We start from the raw sequence: 20034 nt of genomic DNA, 5'->3' as shown, positions 1-20034 counted from the left end.
ACCCTGTATAGGATTTCCAAGGAGCAGCTGGTGGGTTTGAACTGCTGACCTTATGGATCAAAGTCCAGTGCTGATCCTAAAGTGCGATACCAGAAGGGCTTTAAGCCACAGAAGCACCAATATATATCTTATTATATGGCTATGCTATTTTCTCCAACTAGGAGTCCTGGTGTGGCACCGTGGATTAATGTGCCAGACTGCATAGCCATTTAAACTGCAAGGTCAGTGGTTCAAGCTCACCAGCTGCTCCTTGAAAACCCTATACAGGGTCGCTATGAGCCACAACTGACTAGACGGCACTTAACAATAACAACAATGATCAGCAGTTTACAAGTAGGAGTGGAAAAATAGCTAGTCTTATCTAGGCTGGAGGTGATGGAAAGATGGGGGCCTAATCATGAGAACTGAGGGTAGTGTTGACCAAACTGAGGATAGAATGAACAAAGTAAGGAAAACAAGTAGAGCCAGAAAGGACCTGAAAACAGAGTAGAGGAGAACCAGAATTCTATCCATACTGAGAAAAAGTAAAGCTAAGAGTGAGAATAGGCCATGCATGAAGTCAGGTATACCTTTAAGCCAACATCTTTGGGAAAATTAAAGAATCCTGGAGGGAGAAGATTTAGTTAAGTGTAGAAATCTTAATAGTGGGTCAGGAAACAACAAGAAGTTGTGTTCAAAGGACATGACAGCAATTGAGTTGCTCTCAAAGATGGCCTTCCCAAGAACTGATGATGGTGTGAGGTGTCCTGGTGTGGCGTTGTAGGATAAGCACTTAACCATAAGGTCGGTTTGAACTGCAAGGTTGGCAGTTCAAACTATATTAATTATGTGCCTACTGTTTGCAAAGTACTATCTTAGACCTTCAAACTTACATCTGATCTTCACAGAGATTCTTCAAATTAGGTAGTAGCATCCCCATCTGTAGGATGAAGCAAAAGTTCACTGGGAATTCTTTCTACCACCTATCACTCAGTTTGCTATATTGTGGTGGTTTGCATATTGCTGTGATGCTGAGAGATATGCCACCAGTATTTTAAATACCAATGGGGGCAACCATGATGGACAGCAGAGTTTCAAAACTAAGGCAGACTAGGAAGAAAAGCCAAGTGATCGACTTCCAAAAATTCACCCATGGAAACTTATGAGTCACAATAGGATATTATCCAAGTTTTGCTTGCTTTGGACTTGTCATGAGGAGGAATCAATCACTGGAAGGGACATTATGTTTGGTGACATAGAGGGCCAGTAAGGGCAAGGAAGACCTTCAGTGAGATGGATTGGCACAAAAATGACCACAACAACCGGATTCAAATCTGCCAGTAATTGTAAGAATGACACAGAACTAGACCATGGTTTCTTCTGTTGTACCCAAGATCACCATGAGTTGGGGGCAACTCCACAGCAGCTGTTTATGTGTTCTTTACGATTCACTAATGCCACTAATTCCATATACTCAACAGAAATGGAATCATAAGTGCACCCCAAAAATGTACAAAATTATTCATAACAGCACTGCTTGTATTAGCCCAAAACTGGAAACTGTTCAATAGCATTACAGTGGATAAATAGTGATACATCATACAGTGGAATACCATATAGCAATGAAAGGGCTTTAAAAAAAAAGTGTTATAGACAACACTTGGCTGAATCTCGCAAATATAAAGTTGAGTGAAAGAAGACAGACACAAAAGGACACATACTGTGCAATTCTATATACAGAAAAGTTCAAAAAGAGATAAGACTAACTTATGGTGTTGAAGTCAGGAGAGGGTTTCCTACGGGGAAGACAGAGGGGGTATGTCTATTGCTTGTTCACTTTGTGATCATTCATGAAACTCTACATTTTTGCACACTTTTTGTATTTATTTTATATTTTGATAAAACCAAATATGAAGAAAAAAATGTATTATTATCAGGTGCAATCTGTTATACATCCAAGACATGAAATAGAGAAAAGAAAATTAAGTATATAGAGATGAAATGTGTATCTATGAATACCCAGCAGGTAAACAGTGAAGCTGAGAATCAAGTCCAGGTGCCACTGCAAACCCAGTGCTTGTTCCACCATACCTTGAGTATGAGTGGCCTTGGGGACAGAGATCTATGCTCTGGATGTGAAAATCTACTGCATTTTCAAGCAGCTCTGGCAACTGGCTGTTGTCTGTTTGCTCGCCTGCCTGACTTCATATCTGGAAGTGTTTTCATGTTTGCTCTACCTCACCCAAAGAGCATGAGCATTTTTCCTGTGACCTGAGTCTTAACCTATGAGTACTGTCACATCCTCCTAAGTTCCTGCCCCCTCAATCTAGTCTATAAATGGCCTCCACACTGGTCTTCCCAGAGACCAAGGGGCACGTGCCAACACATCAAAGACCAGCCTCATATTCCTCTTACCAAATTGATCAACTCAACTGTGTCCTTGCCTGATCTCCTGATATAAGATGTGACTTAGTCTGTTGAGAAGACCCACTCTCGATTCTAGTGCATTTTATCCTTTCTTCCCAATGCCATCATCATTTCCCTCTCTACAAGGTCCTGGATGACATAAATGTTTGTTTAGCACTTAGTTGGTAATGGAAAGGTTGGCTGTTCAAACTGACCCAACAACATCATGGAAAAAAAACAGGCCTGGCATTTTGCTTCCAAAAAACATTACAGCCAAGAAAAGCCTGTCACATACAGGGTCTCCAAAGTCACAAACTCAAAACTACATCAACAACAAAAAAGTTTCCTTCTCTACTGAATTATTGCCATCAGTATTTTGTTGTTATTGTTAAGTGCTATGGAGTTGGTTCAGACTCATGGCGACCCTCAGTAGGGTTTCTGAGGAGTGGCTATTGAGTTTGAACCAAAACCGACCTTGTGGTTCAGTGCTTTATCCCTCAGCATATGAACATGCTAATACTATTCCCTGAATTATCACAAAGTCTTTTCTAAAATCTCCCTTGTTTCCTCCAGCTACCACTCTATGCCTCTATTTTTCTGATTAGAACAAACTCCAAGATATAAGAGACTTGTCTATACTCTGTATCTCCGATATCTTTCATTCACTCTTTTGAGCCCACTCCTTTAAAAATTTTATTGTGGTCAAATATCATGTAAATTTTGCCATTGTAACAAATTTTCAGAGTCCAATTCAGTAAAAGCAATTATAGTTATATATGGTGCTTCCGTTGCCACTAGCTGCAGAACTTACATAACCCCTAACAGAAATTCTGTATTCACTGAGCATTAATTCTCTCTTCCCCTTAGTCCCTGGTAACCTCTCACCCACTTTCTGTCTCTATAAATGTGCCCATTCTAGATCTTTTATGTAATTGAAATCATACAATATTTGTCTCTTTTTCTCTGGCTTATTTCACTTAGCATAATGTTTTCAGGGTTCATCCGTGTTATTAGTATGTCTTAGAACTCCATTCCTTTTTATGGCTAAATAATATTTCACCATATGGATAGACATGTTGTTCATGCATTCATCTATTGGTGGGTTGAGGCCACTCTTCAATGAAAGCATTCCTGTTAACGTCCTGATGGCTTTCATCTTGCCAATTACTATGATTGACTCTCTATTCTCATCATATTAAACCTCTCAGCAAGAATGGACATAGCATAAGATTCTTTCCTCCTTGAAGTTCTTTTTTCTCTTGCTTCTGTGAAACCACTCTGATTTCCTCCCACCTCTCAGTCTCCTTCACTGGCTCCTTCTCCTCTTCCAATGCCTAAATGTTGGAGTAGTGATGGGCTCAGTCCTTGTTCACACTGACATCTTAAGTGATCTCTTCTAGGCTCGTGGCTTTAAGTATCATCTATATACTGATGAATCTCAAATTTAATCTCCAGTGCCACCTTGCACATAAGTGCCAGAATTATACATCCACTGTCAACCCAATATTTACATTATACATCCACTGTCAAGACAAAATTTCCTAATAAGCACAAACATTTAACTGGCTCAAATCAGAATCTTTGATCATTCCCTAATATTCCTATCTCAGCAAATGGCATCAGACTCACCCAATAGCTCAGGTGGCAGGGTCCCCTTGACTCCTCTCTCTCCCCTACATATATCAGTTAGTCTTGTCTATGCCCCCTGTAAAGCATCTCATGAAACTAACCCATCAAACCACTACCCATCAAACCATCCTCAGCTCTTGCCTGAATTACTATAGTAACCTTCTTCTCTACTCTTGGCCCTGTACAGTCTATTCATCTTTAAAGCTGCCAGAGTGATCCTTTTAAGAAGTATAATACAGAGCACATCTTTCCCATGCTTAAAACCCTTTAATGACTTCTCACTGAACATGGAATAAAAATCTAAACTCCCTCTGCTGTCCTATGAGGCCCTGCGTTATCTGAACCCCACTCCCTTCTTGGGCCTTATCTCCGAAACCCTCCCCCTCACTGGCTCTACTCCAGTTACACTGGTCTGGCTGTTCTCTGACACACTAGACCTGCCCCCACCTCAGGGCATTTGTGTCTGCTGGTCCTTCTGCTTGGAAAGCTCTTTCTCCAGAACTTACCATGGCTGGCTCCTTTCATTCACGCCTAGCTCTGCTCACCTGTCACCTCTCTGTCAGTGTCTCCCCTGATCACCTTGTATGAAATGGTCCGCCATCAATTTGGTCATATTCGTTTTCTTTATAGTATATATGGGTGTTCTGTGTTATAAGTATCTATGCTACATATGATCTAGAGATGTATGTTTGTGTATTGTCTATTTCACTCCCTAGAAAGGGCAAAAACCTTGTTGGTCTTGTTCACACAACTCTATTTCAGCATCTAGAAGGCACCCAGTATAACAGGGCTCACTGCCACCCACCTGTCAGTGGAGGTCTGAGTGATGCTATGGTGCTGAACAGGTTTCAGCAGAGTTTCCAGACTGCAGTGGGCTAGACAGTAAGGCCTGGCAATCTACTTTTGAAAAACAGTCAATGGAAAACCTTCTGGATCACAGCAGTCTAATCCTCAACTTAAAGACCAGACAGCATTGCATTCTCATGTGCTGGGGACTGTGAACAGCTATACCACCACAAAATAGCTAGGGAATTAATGATTTAGAGTCTGCCTCCCTCCTTGTAAACACAATACATGATTCATAAACCCTGCCTATAGGAAGAATAAAGAGAATAGGGATAGGTGAAGAGAACAGAGTGAAGGGAAGGAAGGAGAGGAAACTAACGTTTCCAGCACAGCACTCTGCTAGGTGTTTTACAGGAAGTGTTTTTCTCTAGTCTCACAGCAATCCTGAGCAGGTATTGCTATTATAGTTTTATAGATGAGGAAACTCAAAGGTTCAGAGAGGTCAAGTAATTCTTTCGGGTTACACAGCTAGCACTTGGCAGAGCAGGGTTTGAATCCGGGTCTAGCTGGCCTCTGAGCAGTCTCCTCTGAGCAGTAGACTTGCATTCTGCAGCGGAGGATGTGCTGCCTGTCACTCGCAAGTCTCCTGGGCAGAGACCATGCAGGCCCTGCTGGATCCACCCAGCAGTAAAGACTGAAGTGAAAGCATGAAGGTGCAGTGGTCCTCCAGGAGGGAGGAGAAGGTGAAGGGGTATATGAGCAGGAGGCCTTTCTATTACAAGCTGCTTGTACACAGTGTTCTGTTGATCCACCTTGTCCTTTCTGCAGTGGACCCTAGAGAAAGCTGAAGCCAAATTCTTCCCAGGCAGACTTGATTTTTCTGAGAGAAGGCTGCAGATAAGGAGAATTCACCAGTTGGGAAATCGTTCCATAAGTTCCCCTTATGGACCCCTGGTGACACAGTGGTTAAGTGCTCAATGATAACCAGAAGGTTGGTGGTTCAAACCCACCAGTCACTCCATGGGAGAAACATGTGGCATTCTGCTTCTGTAAAGATTTATAGTCTTGGAAACCCTGTGGAATAGTTCTACTATGTCCTATAGGTTGCTAAGATTTGGTATTGGGTCTGTCTACTGCAACTGGTCAATCTTGGCCCTGCCATGTTTGCAACCTAGAAACTCAGTTTGGGTCTTTGAGTCCAGGTGTAAAACTAGACAGAGACTCAAAGTCTGTGATGTCTGAGATCCAGTTGTAAGTAATTAAATTAAATTAAAAGAGTCTTGCCTTCTTCCTTAATTTGCGTGGGGGCGACACTGAAGGTGGGAGCAGGTGCTGCTTATTTTTATTTTCAAATTAAATACTATATACATACTGAAGAAAACTTACGTTTTTTTTTTCTTCTTCTTCTTTTCTTCCTCTTCCTTTTTGTCGTTCCTTCACTTCTACTACCAGTACATTTTATTTTTTTTTTAATCTCTCACGGGGGAGAGTTTTTTAAAAAAATTGATTTAACATACATAGATCCATGTCCAAAGTGAGGCTATGAAGTTATCTTGAGATAATGCCTACCACTTTCAGTACCTTATCCTATTTAATTCTCACAAGGAGCCTTCCACGTTGATTTCATCATTCCTACTTGACAGGTAAGGTAATTGAGCCTCCAGTAGTTACGTTAATGAGATAGCACTTGTAGTGCCTTTGGCACCAGAAGGAACTCAATAAAGGTAATGTTCTTCCCCAGGTAAGTTACCCAAGTTCACAGGATCAGCAAGAGACAGAAGCAGAATTCAAACCTGGAGCTATCTGGTTCCAAACACCCATGGCACGTCTACTTCTCCCCACCACCCAGTGCTAGCAAGTCCTTGAGGGGAACTGATATCCTGAGTTCAGTCCCCTTTTTTCTTTTTTTTGCTGACTGTACCAAAAACAGTTCTAATCAACACGAAGAGCTCTGCTGTGGAAAGGTCTGTGTGCCATGGTTCAGGATATTCCTGTTTATCCAACTTGGTAGACATAGGAATATCAGCTTCCCCCCTCACTCCCTTTCACTGGCTCTGTTGCTCTGTGTGTGTGTGCGTGTGTACAAGCATGCATGTCGACTTTATGTCTCCTGGACAGCTCCTCTGGCCTGTCTTCTCTGTCTTTCCTAGTGTACTTCTCCCAGGCTTTGCAGGATGCTGCATCCCTGCGGGCCTATTGGCCAACACAGTCTGACTGAGGTACTCTTGGATGGAGAGAAGAGCTGAGGGGGCAAGGAGAATTTACCAGGTGAAGCACAAAGCCCAGATTACACAAAGGTTTTGTGCCTTAACCTGGGTGTCTCTACAGATGTGCCTCTTCCTGCCCCAGCCAGAGACCCTGAAGGGTCTGGCCTGTCATGATGCTGGTAGGGACCTCCCCTTGGTCAATGGAATGTGTCCTCCACCCTGATCATCTACACTCCTCCTCACTTTCACTTGTACAAGTTCTTCTTGGTCCTGTCCATTTATCCTACCTTCCTCTCTCCATTTCCCTAGCCAACCTCTCTCATCCCAGCGGTCCAGGCAGAAGAGAGAACAACGCAAGGAGGGGGGGGGGGGGCAACACTGAAGGTGGGAGCAGGTGCTGATGTTTCCCCTGCTTATTTCTATTTTCAAATTAAATATTATACACATGCTGAAGAAAATTTATAGCACAGGAGTAACAAAAATAGCTAAAACTAACACCTGTGGATCCCACTGTCTAGTGTGAGAAACTATCAACTGTTTATGCTCTGGATGGAGGTGGCTTTCAAACTTCAGGGCAAGATTTTAAACTTGTCTTCTCTCTGAGTGCCTGCTTTTGCCTCCTCAGGTCAACAGGCCCCCATCACCTCTTCTGCCCTCTCCACCCAGGGCTATTTTGGGTGTGTACCAGTTGGGGTTAATCTCCTTTAAGCGAGGAGCGTGCTGTCCACTGCAGTCCTGACAGGGCCCAGTCCTTGCAAAGGGCGTTTTGAGTTCCCAGGCCTTCCAAGCCTTCCCATCCCTGTGGAGATAGAGACCAAGCTTACTGGTGAGGGAGAGGGGACTGCTGAGTTGTGAGGCTGGGCAACCACAGAGGAAGGGCAGGAGGCTTTTGCCCAGAGGCAACTGGCTAGTGGGTGCGTCTGGTTAGCTTCTCAAGTTTACCTCAAGGGAGAACCTAAAAGAGCTTCCTTCAACCCCCAGGTCAGCTGCCCCTGCTCCTGGCTGGGTGCAGGTGCTAATCTTTAGTCCCTATTCACGCCAAGGAGAAGGACGAGGGAGGAAGGCTGGAGATTTTCTTTCCCACTCAGGAAGGAAAGAGACAGCACATGAGTTGACCCGTTGGGATCCAGTTCCTGAAACTTGACCCAAGGACAAAGTTTCACTGAATGGTTGGCTACTCACTAGCCAGGGCTTTGTCTGCCACCTGGACTGAAGAAGAGCTTCCCAGAGGACCAGGTAAGACCCACCTGACCGTAAGGTCTGCCCCTTTGATGAGAGGGAGAGAAGCCAGTGGTAAGCTCCACAAAGCCACCTCCTACCTCACCTGACCCCCTGCTGATGCATGTTCAACAGAGGATGAGGTTGTGCCAGGCCCTGTGATAGCATTTGCCCTCTAGAATCACACAAGCTAGGGAGGGAGACAGATTAGAAAACTGGTTGTTACAACCAAGTGATGCCATGGTGGGGGTTGATATCCAGTGCTATTGGAGGGCTCAGACAAGGGCCTAACCTTGCCTCCTGGTGGTTAGGAAGACTGCTCAGAGGAAGTGTTCCTGAGAAAAGAAGGCCATTTAGGAATTAGCCAGGAAGAGGCATGTGATAGGTGGGGAATGCTGATGAAAGAGCTGGTAAACTAGTGTAGAAAGTACTGCCCAGTTCTCTGGAGCAGTCCATCCCACTGAGGGAGAAGCAGCCTGAGGTCCCCCCTACAGTCTAGACCCATGTAACATGGTAGCCACACCACAGTATGAATCGTGGGTCTCCCTCTCTCCAAGAGGGTTAGGGCTTAAGACTCAAACTGGGCCTCTTATACTTGACTTTTGTCTACTTAAAAAAAACTTTTTATTAAGGAAAAAAAAATTTTTTTTCCCACAAGATAAAGTATTTGCACTTTATTATTTTGAAAAGAATTTTTTGGTTTATTTTATTTCTAAGGGGTAGATTGATTTTTTAAAAAAATATTTTATTGTGAATTATGTGCTAGTTTACATGGGAGAACATTAGTTTTACATTCATCCTATCATATATCATTTCATTGCCATAGTTACAATCCCCTTCATGCATCATCAACCAGCCAAAGGGTATACACTACAAGCCTGCCCCCTGGTCATCAGTACACAGCCCCTCTCCTTCTCTGTGTCTAAAGTCCCCAGCTGCTCCATCCCTCCATGTTATTGTCTCTGCCTCCATCTCTGGCATCACTGCTTCTCTGGGTAGGGTCCCGCTCTCTGCTCTTCTCCCTTGATGGTCCCAGGGACCTTCCCTCCTTGCTACAAAACATCTACCTTTACATTTCCAACCCTCACAAGCAGTTAAGGAAAAACGTTAACATAAATAAAAAAGTAGAGAAAATAAAATGGACAGCCATGTAGATCCACAATTAGTAGCTTCAACAATTTCCAATCATGGCCAGTCTATCCCAATCTACTCACTTCACTCAAAATATTCTAAAGTAAATCCCATACATTCTTTCATTTCCCCTCCCTATAGATATCCAGTGTTTGTGTCTGAAACATAAGGATTTTTAAAAAATTACCCAAGATACCATGATCACATGTAAAAGGAATTAATAATTCCTAATGCTACCCAAATCAAAGAGCACAGCCATCAGTATGGACTGAATCTTCATGTAATGAAAACAAAAATCCTCACCACTGGACCAACAAACAACATTCTTATCAATGGAGAAAAGACTGAAGTTGTCAAGGACTTCATTCTTGTTGGATCAATCATCAATACTCATGGAAGCAGCAGTCAAGAAATCAAACAATGTATTGCATTAGGCAAATGCTGCACAAGACCTTTTTAAAGTGTTGAAGAGCAAAGATATCAGCTTGAGGACTAAGGTGCACCTGACCCAAACCATGGTATTTTCAGTAACCTCATATGCATGTGAAAGCTAGACAGTGAATAAGGAAGATCATAGAAGAATTGATGCATTTGAGTTATGGTGTTAAGAGGAGAATATTGACAGTGCCATGGGCTGCCAAAAGAACCAACAGATGTGTGTTGGAAGAAGTGCAGCCAGAATGCTCCTTGGAGGCCAGGGTGGCCAGAGTTCGTCTCTCATATTTTGGACATATTGTCAGGAGGGACCAGTCGCTGGAGAAGGATATCATGTTTGGCAAGGTGGAGGGTCAGAGAGAAAGAGAAAGACCCCCAGTGAGATGGATTGGCAAAATGGCAGCATCAATGGGCTCAAGCATGGCAACAATTGTGAGGTTAGCCCAGGACCAGGCAGTATTTTGTTCTATTGTACTCAGGGTCGCTATGTTGTTGTTAAGTGCTGTTGAGTCAGTTCCGACCCATAGCGACCCTGTACAGGGTTTTCAAGGGTATAAATCTTTACAGGAGTAGAAAGCCTCATCTTTCTCCCACGGAGCAGCTGGTAGTTTCGAACCGCTGACCTTAAGGTTCGCAGCCCGATTCGTAACCATTACGCTTCCAGAGCTACTATGAGTCGGTACCAACTCGATGGCACCTAACAGCAACACCACCCACTGTCCAGGCAGGATTTACTTTTCCTACTCCACACTTGGTTTTAATAATTATGTTCCTACTCATGGGGGTGGAGGGAAGAGGGGTGGCTGCAGAAGGAGAAGTATGCAGCTTCTGTTACACCCAGACTCCTTGGGTGGTAAAAACACAATTGGCTGCTAACAGAACAGTTGACTGGAGTCCACCCAGAGGCACCTCAGGAGAAAGACCTGACAGTGTTACATCCCAAAACTCAGCCACTGGAAAACGCTATGGAGCTCAGTTCTACTCTGACACACATGAGGTTGCTATGAGTCTGAGCCAACTTGATGGCAACTGGTGGCGGTATTAAACCCGCAACGTAAGAATATTTGGTCACTGCTTGGTAGTACCTCTCAAGTGGCTCTATTCTGCGTATGTGGTGACCTCTTTAAACTTTTGAGGCCAAGGCTTGGCACTCCTGCTCTTTTTGTACCCTAATGCAGTTCTCAAAGTCAGGCAAAATAAGACCACTTATTAACTTTGTGGTCAACCTCTCTGATCCTCCCTTTCTGAATCTGTCTAATGGAGATAAGAAATGCCTGTCTTCTAAGAACTGTGAGGCTTAAATAAAAGAAAAGGTGAATGTGCTCAGCATATAGAAGGTTCTCAGTAAATACTCATCTTCCTCAGCTAGAGAGAAATGGGCTCACATTTTGATTAAGTTCTAGTGCCTCACATGTAGTAACGGCCACCATCATTGAGAGTGCCGAGGGGAATTCTGGGGAAGGGGAGACTGAGTCTACCACTTAGAGCCCCACCCACTCTTCTGTCTCTGTGATGTCAGAGACCCCTACCCTAAGCATCCTAGTTTTATTTGTTTTATCTGGCCATTAATTGAACAGACAAGCTCACAACAGCTGCCTGCGTGATTGAGTGAAGGGAGGGGCTGGGTAGGGGTAAAGATTTGCTCATTTATCACCTTCTGGATTCCAGAATTCAGAATTCTGTAGCTGCCATTTGTTGTTGTTAAGTGCCATCAAGTTGGTTCCGACCCTGTATAGGAGTGGCTGGTGGGCTTAAACTGCTGACCTTGCAGTTCAGACCAACTTTGCAGTACAGCACATTAACCTGTAGCACCACAGTAGGTGTTTATTGCATGTAAACTCTGTGCTAAGTACTTTACATTATTATCCCTCTTAGTTTGTACCCACAATGCTATGAGATATTATCCTCATTCTACAATTAAGGAAACTGAGTTACTTATGCAGACAGTAAGACATACTGGCCCCCAAGGGTTCTTCTGATCCTCTTAAGCCCCAGTTCTTTAATGCACATCACTATATCACTCAGGAGTCCTGGTGTGACACTGTGGGTTAATGCGGTGGACTGTAAATTTGTCTGAACCACAAAGTCAGCTATTCAAACTCACCAGCTGCTCCTCAGAAACCCTATGCAGGGTTGCTATAGGTCAGAACCAACTCGATGGCACTAAACAACAACAACAATATATCACTCATGGTGTTAAAGAAGGTACTTCTTTAGTGTTAATTCCCATTTGTCCAGATTTACAAAGATGATTTCTGTCCACAGTTTAGAATGCACCTTAAACTCCAACCATTTTGCCAACCTATGTATGCCCATAAAGTCTTTGATAAAGGTTGAGTCAATTTGAACAGTCTGTTCCCACAAGAGGAAAATGGTCCTAACAGCATCTTCTTATATCCAGGATGCACAGCTGTACACAGGCATACACACCCCTTCCCCTCTATTCTAATCTCTGTCTTCAGACACAAGTGTATACTTGGTAGTGCTGAAGGAGGTGCGCAGGGGAGGAGAGGCTTGTGTGGTAATTTTTTTTTAGAGAATGAAATTTCTAGAAGCAAAAGAATTCCTCACACACTCTGTGGCCTAAGCATCTTGCTTAGTGATGAGTAATACTCTGTGTTCTACTTAAGTCTCAGGAGTGTCTTTTTGAGCACTAGAAGTCTTCAATCTGTATCCCATTCTTTCTGTGTTTTCTGATAGTTTTTGTTGAATTACCAAGCCCTCACAGGAGCAAGATATCAGCACTTGCAGCCGGGATAAGTATCTGAACCTCCAGACTCCCTTATTCTCCCAACGTGGGCTGGGGGAGGTAGGGATTGAGTCAGGTATTCTCCCTCACTTTGCTGCCTTCTCTCCCCATTGCTCCCACCCCTTCACACAAAGCCTCAGGGGCTATGTCCACAAATATGCTCTGTGACTAGCATTTCCTCCCCAGTCAGGCATTTCACAGTAGTTTCAGATGACAGTATCACCTTTCCCGTTTCCTCTGTGAGAGTGAGCAGGTTGTTTGAAACTCTGTGATGTTGGTTTTCTCTACCCTAGACATCTAGGTTTTCCTGGTTTACTCTGGCCACTAATTTTATCTACAGGATTGAAAACAAACAAAGAACAAGAATTGTGGCTACACTTTTTCTTGCAAGAATTTACAGTTAGTGGATAATAGACAAGAGATGTAGCCAGTAGGTGCTGAGTAGAAAAGAACTGGAGTCCCTGGGTAGTGCAAACAGTTAACACGCTCAGCTTCTAACTTGAAGGTCTGAGGTTCAAGTCAACCCAGAGGTACCTAGAAAGAAAGGCCTGATGATCAACTTCTGAAAAACCAAACACTGGAAATCCTACGGAGCACAATTCTACTCTGACACACATGAGGTCACCATGAATCATAGTCGAAGCAACAGGTTACTGGTTAGAAGAGAACTAGTACAAAGGCTTAGAACAGTTTTTCCCATAAAGCATTCTTTTCCATGGACAAAAGGATCCTGCACTTCGTCTCTAGTTCATCCAAAGAAAACTCACATATCAACACAATGGTGAACAAAGTGAATTCCTTTGTGATGACCCCACCTCTAGTAAAACACAAGTTTTGCTTGAGCCAATCCTAGATGTGGGCAGATGTTTCCAAAATAGTCAACCTTCAACCCTTTCCCTTTCTTAGTAGCAAAACACTGCTAGGAAATAGCTTCATTTTCTAGCAAAGTTGATGTTGCTAAGTTTTTTTGAAAAAACTTAGTACCAAAAAGAGGGATGCTCCCTCAAGAGGCTACTCTACAGAGTGTAGAAATTTTCCATTTTCTCTAGGAAAAGAAAATGAAGCCAACAGACCTCTGGTCCCATGTCTCCCATCACTTTAGCAAGTCCACTTGCCTTCTAAACTGGTCATTACCATGAGATGCCCACAGGGCCAGAGTACTTAAAAATGGAATCTTTCACCCAAAAGAACATTTAACGTTCTCTTCTTAGCTGCCTGGCAAGAGACAGCAACCATCATTGTATCCTCCGCCCCTCTTCACAATGAGATGGATGTAAAGAAGAGTGTTGAAGGACCAGGATGGAATCAATGTGACTGACAATAATACTTCAAAAATACCTTCTGGTCTCTTTTCTACTAGGCCTTATTTGATACTGTGGAATGTTTTAAGTTCCTCCAAAATATACAACTTCTGCTTATATCACAGAAATTAAGGGGCAAGAGATTCACAATGCTGACAGCAAGATGATAGTCGGTTCTGAAGAATTCAATCCTTTGCCAACAAGAAAGTTTGTCTCATCAAAGAAGCAGCCCAGCCACTAAGCCAAGGTCTCCACACCCCACACTCTTCCCTCACCCTCCCTCTAGGTCTGCTCCTACTCACATCTATGGACATCTCCCTCTGAATCAGTTTCTTGGTCTCCTTTTCACAGAAGTTGAGCATGGCTTCCCGGTTGTACATGCCGGTAGACTGCTTCTCCGTCTGGTTTCTCTGCCGCAGCCCCACAGGAATGCTCATATCTGGATCCACCACATCCAGCTCCTTCTCCAATTCCTCCATCTCCTCAGGAGATAGGGTGGACAGCAGGCTGTCGATATCGGGGTCTTCGCTCACCTGCCGGCGATACTTGGCTACCTTAGACATCTTGGTAAAGTGGGCTGCAGCTTTTGTCGGGGGCTACAGGAATCTGGTGGACAGGCAGGAAGAGGGGTGAGCACGTCGAATGGAGCAGAGTGGGCTTGGGAGCAACCCCGAACTGGATGGAGAACTGCAGACAACAAGTGCCCTGGCCCCACCGTGCCACAGGTGCTCAAGTGTTAACTGGAGGCAGCAGCCTTCCTGCAGCCCAGGGCGAGTGGCTGGTCCGCCCACTGACCAATAAGACCCGCCAGCTGCCGGGTCCTGAAAGGAGAAGCCAATACCCACGCTAGGGGCGGGCCTGCCTCGCTGTCAGAGCTGTTTGAAACTTGAGGACATTCCAGGGAATCTTGGAGCGCTGCGTGACCAAATTTAGTACAGAGCGTTTAGCCTTTTAAAGACAAGGGGGCCACGCAATGAGAAAAAGATACAAAAATGTAGAGGCTGGCAGTACTAGATCAGAGGCCTCTTCAGAGCCAGGAAAGCAGGGACCAGTTCAGGAAGGAACAGGCCAGCCCCAGGCATGCCCTGTTCAAGCACATATTTCACTTCTCCATCACTGGGTAAATGTAGCTGTGGTCAGTTCATTGACTTTTTTCTACTGTATTTGGTAATATGCTCGGGGACTCCCAGTTGTTTACAGCCTCAGGGAAGACCTCTCAATTCAAGAGAAGAGGCTGGTAAACTTATCTCTTCTACCAAGGAGAACCTGGGTGCAGAGTGTCAGAAGTCCCAGCCGACATTCACCACTTCTTGAGAGAGTGAGACTAAAGTCAACACTGAAAACTGGTAGGCTGTTATGGCAGCGATGTATTCTTATGGTCTACAGAAGTCAGGAAACTCTTCAAGCGTTGTTAATTTCTATGCCAAGACTTGGGAATAGCATTCAAACCTCCCTCAGTTCTCACTGTCTTCTTCCTCTGCTGGGGACATCCTTTGGAGCATTGAGGAGGAACCCACATCTAAATCTAGAGCACCATTCAGTGTGTCTTCAGAGAAATAAAATTCTGAGCAGTTGGGAGAGATACTGTTGCAATAGGTCTGGCGTGTTTCATAGAAGGGCTTTCCACTGCTCATCCATCATGCTGCCTTGCACAGTCACAGAGAAATTCAATCTGCTGTCTCCTCCCTCCTGCCACAAAATCCTTTCTAGAAGTCCTGGTGTAACCCATCAGGGTAGATGCTTCGATCTTTCCTGGCATCTTTCCAGTCGAAGCCAGAGAGAGACAGTCACTTGATCAGCATTTGCTGAGTTCAAGGATGGTCTGGGACTGAAAACTGGACCTGGCATTTAATGCTCACTGGCCCTGCTTTAGGTTAAGGCTGAGGAGGGGAATGGTGCTGACCTGTGAGACTGGACTATAGAAATGAGGCAAGTAGAACTGAACAGAAGAGTGCAAGAAAGGCTTAGAGAATCAATCCTAGGGGTGATTTTTTTTTTTAAAGAAAAAGTAGTTAGTTAGGAATCCCTGGGTGGACAAATGGTTAAGCACACAACTACTAACATAAAGGTTGTCAGTTCAAACTTACCCAGAGGTGATTTGAAAGAAACACCTGGTAATGTTTCCAAAAGATCATAGCCTTGAAAACTCTATGGAACAGTTCTACTCTGCATACATGGATACCATACATTGGGATTAACACAACAACAAGCTAACAATAACAAATTAGTTGATTGGTCCATTAGTAATCATATATTTATGAGTAACTTCTGTGGTGCTGTAGGATAAGGCACTGGACTGCAAGGTCATTTGAACCAACTCCATGACACTTAAACAGCAACAGCACAATGCAAAGAGAAATAAGGAAGGAAGAGAGATACACATAGTTACTGAGAACCCAATTAGAAGGAAGCTCATTAATTTTGTAGGGAAGAGTCAGTTTGGGCATCCCAGAAGGTATAAGATAGGATTTGAACTAACCTGGAGTAGGCTTTTAGTCACATAGATACCTGCTAGTCAAAAGGCTGATTTTACCCAGAGGCACCTCAGAAGAGAGGCATAGTGAACTACTTAAGAAAAATCGTCATCAAAAACCATACAGTGCACAATTCTCTGGCACACATCGCCAGAGTCAGACTCAACTTGATGGTAACTGGTGTTTTGGGTGCATGGTAGTAGTAGGAGAAGGGTACTCTCTGTACCCACCAAGTATCTTATCCTCCTCTCTCACATCCTCTCATTCCCTGGTTCCAACATGCCCCCAGCCACCCCCCAGCCTCCATCAGCAATCTACTCCACTTCCTCCCTGAGGTCTGCAGGTATTCACTCTCACTTTCTCTGAAAGAAACTTTGTCTTCTGAGACCCCTAGCTCTGGAGCCACCTCAATCAACTACTTGTCCCCATCTGCTGAAAGTAGCTCTCTTTCCAGCCTCCAAGGACTCTTCCTTATAAGGATTTTTGCCATAAACATCTCTTGACTCCTCCACTAACAGGCCAGGTGGGGTTGTGGGGTTTGGAGCCACATACCTGGCCTGTAACCTTCTGGTAGATGGAACTTAGCTCCTGGTAGCCTGTAGCTCAATGGAACCCAACCTACTCAGGAACCCATAAGCTAGCAAGTTCTAAGTGGTCAGGAGAGGGCAGATTCAAGAGATTCCTTCCCCTATGACTTAGGCATGAGTAGAAAAAGGGATTCTAGTGGTTTGGTTTTTTTTGCACATTCCCCATAGAGATGATTTCTTCACTCTATGACCTCATCTGTTTGTTTTTCACTCTATGACCACATCTATCAAGACTAGTCTCCTAGAGTAAACTCTCTCTGCTATTTTAATAAACTTACAAAATTTCAGTGTACCTGTGACTTTATACCTTTCTTTCAATCCATCCTAAAACAAGAGGGATCCTTCCTCCCTCTTCCCCAAATCTCTCCTTTTACCTGCTCTTTCTAGCCTACCCACTCCTATTTCTGAGAAACTCAACTTTTACCTTGCCTTTCCACCATCGTCAACCTCTTCTATTTCCTTGGATTGTTCTCCTCAACCAAAAAGCATTTTGAATAACCCATTATGGACTTTGATTATCTCTCTTTTTTTTACACTCTTCTGGTTTTATTTTTAAAACTTTTTTTCCCCCCACTGTCCTTTAGGTGAAAGTTTACAAAGCAAATTCATTTCCCATCCAATACCTTGTACATAAAGTGTCCAGCACATTGGTTGTATTCTCCACTCTTCCCATTTCCACCCTGGATTCCTGTTTCCTTTCTTTCAAATTTTCTACCCCTTCCTGCCTTCTCATCTTTGCTTTTGGGCAAATGTTGTCCTTTTGATCTCACATAATTGATTGTTCCTAGAAACATATTCCTTGTGGCTGTTATTGTTTATTTTTGGAACTGTCTATTGTTTGGCTGAAAGGTCATCTCTGGGAATGGCTTCCACTCCAGGTCAGAAGAGTGTCTTAGGGCCATAATTACAGGGATTCCTCCAGTAGGTCTGGTCTTTTTTGTGAATTTGATTTTATTTTCTTACATTTTTCTCTTGTTCTGTCCAGGACTGTTTGTTGTGATTCTAGTCAGAGAGATCAGTAGTGATAGCTGGGCACATCTAGTTCTTCTGGTTTCAGGGTTATAGGTTGTTATTCATGTAGTCCTTTGGACTAATTGGTCCTTTGATTCTTTTATGGTCTTCACTCTCCTTGGCTCCAGATACAAAAAAACTAGTGCTTGTATTTTATATGGCTGCTTATATAATTTTAAGCCCGCCCCCCGAGGATGCTACTTACCAAAGTTGGATGCAGAACACTGTCTTCATGACTATGTTGTGCCAATTGATGTAGATGTCCCCTGAGTCTGTGGTACTTCACCTAGGAGCCTAGGAACTTCAACCTGAAGAATGTCTAAGAAGTTTCCATGACTGTGCCCCTGTATGCTCAATGGTTTTTTATTAATATATATGTAGCAACTACAATTGTTTATGTAAGGAGCTCTGGTAGCGTAGTGGTTACGAATAGGGCTGTGAATCGCAAAGTCAGCAGTTCGAAACTGCCTGCTGTTCTGCAGGAGAAAGATGAGGCTTTCTGCTCCTGTAAAGATTTACAGCCTTGGAAACCCTGTATAGGGTCACTATGACTCAAAACTGACTCTATGGCACATAACCACCACCACCACCACAATTGTTTATGTAGAAATATGCACAATTAATCATATTATCTGCAGGTGGATATGCTCCTTTATGCTCTCACACACTGTTTAGCATACTTATCTACCTACATAAATTATTGTTTGTTAATACTACTGTTTCAGAATTGTCTATGTTATAATAATTAAAGAGCTATGGTAGTATAGTGGACTATGAGTTAGACTGCTAATCAAAAGGTCAGCAGTTTGAATTTACCAGACACTCTGTGGAAGAAAGATGAGGCTTTCTGCTCCCATAAAGACTTACAGCCTTGGAAACCCTATACAGGGTTACTATGAATCAGAACCAACTCCACAGCACACAACCACCACTGTGTTATAATAATTATCATGAGCATGTTCTTCCTTTTTGGTTTTCTGATTCCAAATCTTTGCACATTTTATTATAATATTTGGCTTTATCTTCTCGAGCTGATCTTTGAAATTTTCTGTTCAGCTCTTGGACCTCCTCATTTCTTCCACTTGCTTTAGCATCTCTACACTGGAGAGCAAGTTTCAGAGTCTTTTCTGACATCCATTTTGACCTTTTTCTTCTTTCTTGTCTTCTTAATGACTTTTTGCTCTCTTCACGTATGATGTTCTTGATGTCATCCACAACTCTTCTGGTCTTCGGTCTTTAGTGTCTAATGTATCAAATCTGTTCTTCAGATGATCTCTAAATTCAGGTGGGATATATATATTCAAGGTCACAGTTTGGCTCATGTGGACTTATTTTCATTTTTTTGCAGCTTCAGTCTGAATTTGCACATGAGCAATTAATGGTCTGTTCCACAATCTGACCCTGGTCTTGTTTTGGCTGCTGATATGGAGCTTTTCCACTGTCTCTTTCCACAAATGTAGTCAATTTGATTTCTGTATATTCCATCTGGCGAGGTCCATGTGTATAGTCGCCTCTTATGCTGTTTAAACAAGGTATTTGAAATGAACAAATCACTGGTTTTGCAGAATTCTATCATGTGATCTCCAGCATTATTTCTATTACCAAGGCCATGTTTTCCAACTACTGATTCTCCTTCTTTGCTTCCAACCTTTGCATTCTAATCACCAGTGATTATCAATATATCTTGATTGCATGTTTGATCATTTTAAGATTGAAGAAGATGGTAGAATTCTTCTGTTTTTTCCTCACTGACTTTAGTGGTTGGCATGTAAATTTGAATAATTGTGGTATTAACTGGTCTTCCCTGACCATGAATATTATCCTATCTCAGACAGCACTGTACCTCATGACAGATCTTGATATGTTCTTTTGATGATGAATGCAATGCCATTTCTCTTCAATTTATCATCCCCGGCATAGTAAACCATGTGATTGTCAGATTCAAAATGACTAATACCAGTCCATTTCAGCTCACTAATGCCTAGGATATTGATGTTTATGCATTCCATTTCATTTTTGACAATTTCCAATTTTCCTAGATTCATAATAGTCCATGTTCTGATTATTAATAGATGTTTACAGCTATTTCTCTTCATTTTGAGTTGTGTCCCATCAGCAAAT

At 43.1% G+C, this 20034-nt stretch overlaps 1 protein-coding gene across 1 annotated transcript in view; it reads right to left on the bottom strand.

The window, feature by feature from the left end:
* Positions 1–14404, bottom strand: part of LMOD1 (leiomodin 1 (smooth muscle)) — a 43476-nt gene extending 29072 nt beyond the window's left edge. The window contains exon 1 of the mRNA XM_006834225.1: positions 14144–14404. Within this exon, the coding sequence (XP_006834288.1) occupies positions 14144–14404 (261 nt within the window). The remainder of the gene's footprint in view (positions 1–14143) is intronic.
* Positions 14405–20034: the final 5630 nt, after the last annotated feature.

This window comes from Chrysochloris asiatica, unplaced genomic scaffold, assembly GCF_000296735.1.
Source record: "Chrysochloris asiatica unplaced genomic scaffold, ChrAsi1.0 scaffold00009, whole genome shotgun sequence".
In the NCBI taxonomy this organism is placed as follows: Eukaryota; Metazoa; Chordata; class Mammalia; order Afrosoricida; family Chrysochloridae; genus Chrysochloris; species Chrysochloris asiatica.
The sequence above is the reverse complement of the archived record's forward strand: the minus strand, read 5'-3'. Positions and strand labels throughout refer to the sequence as shown.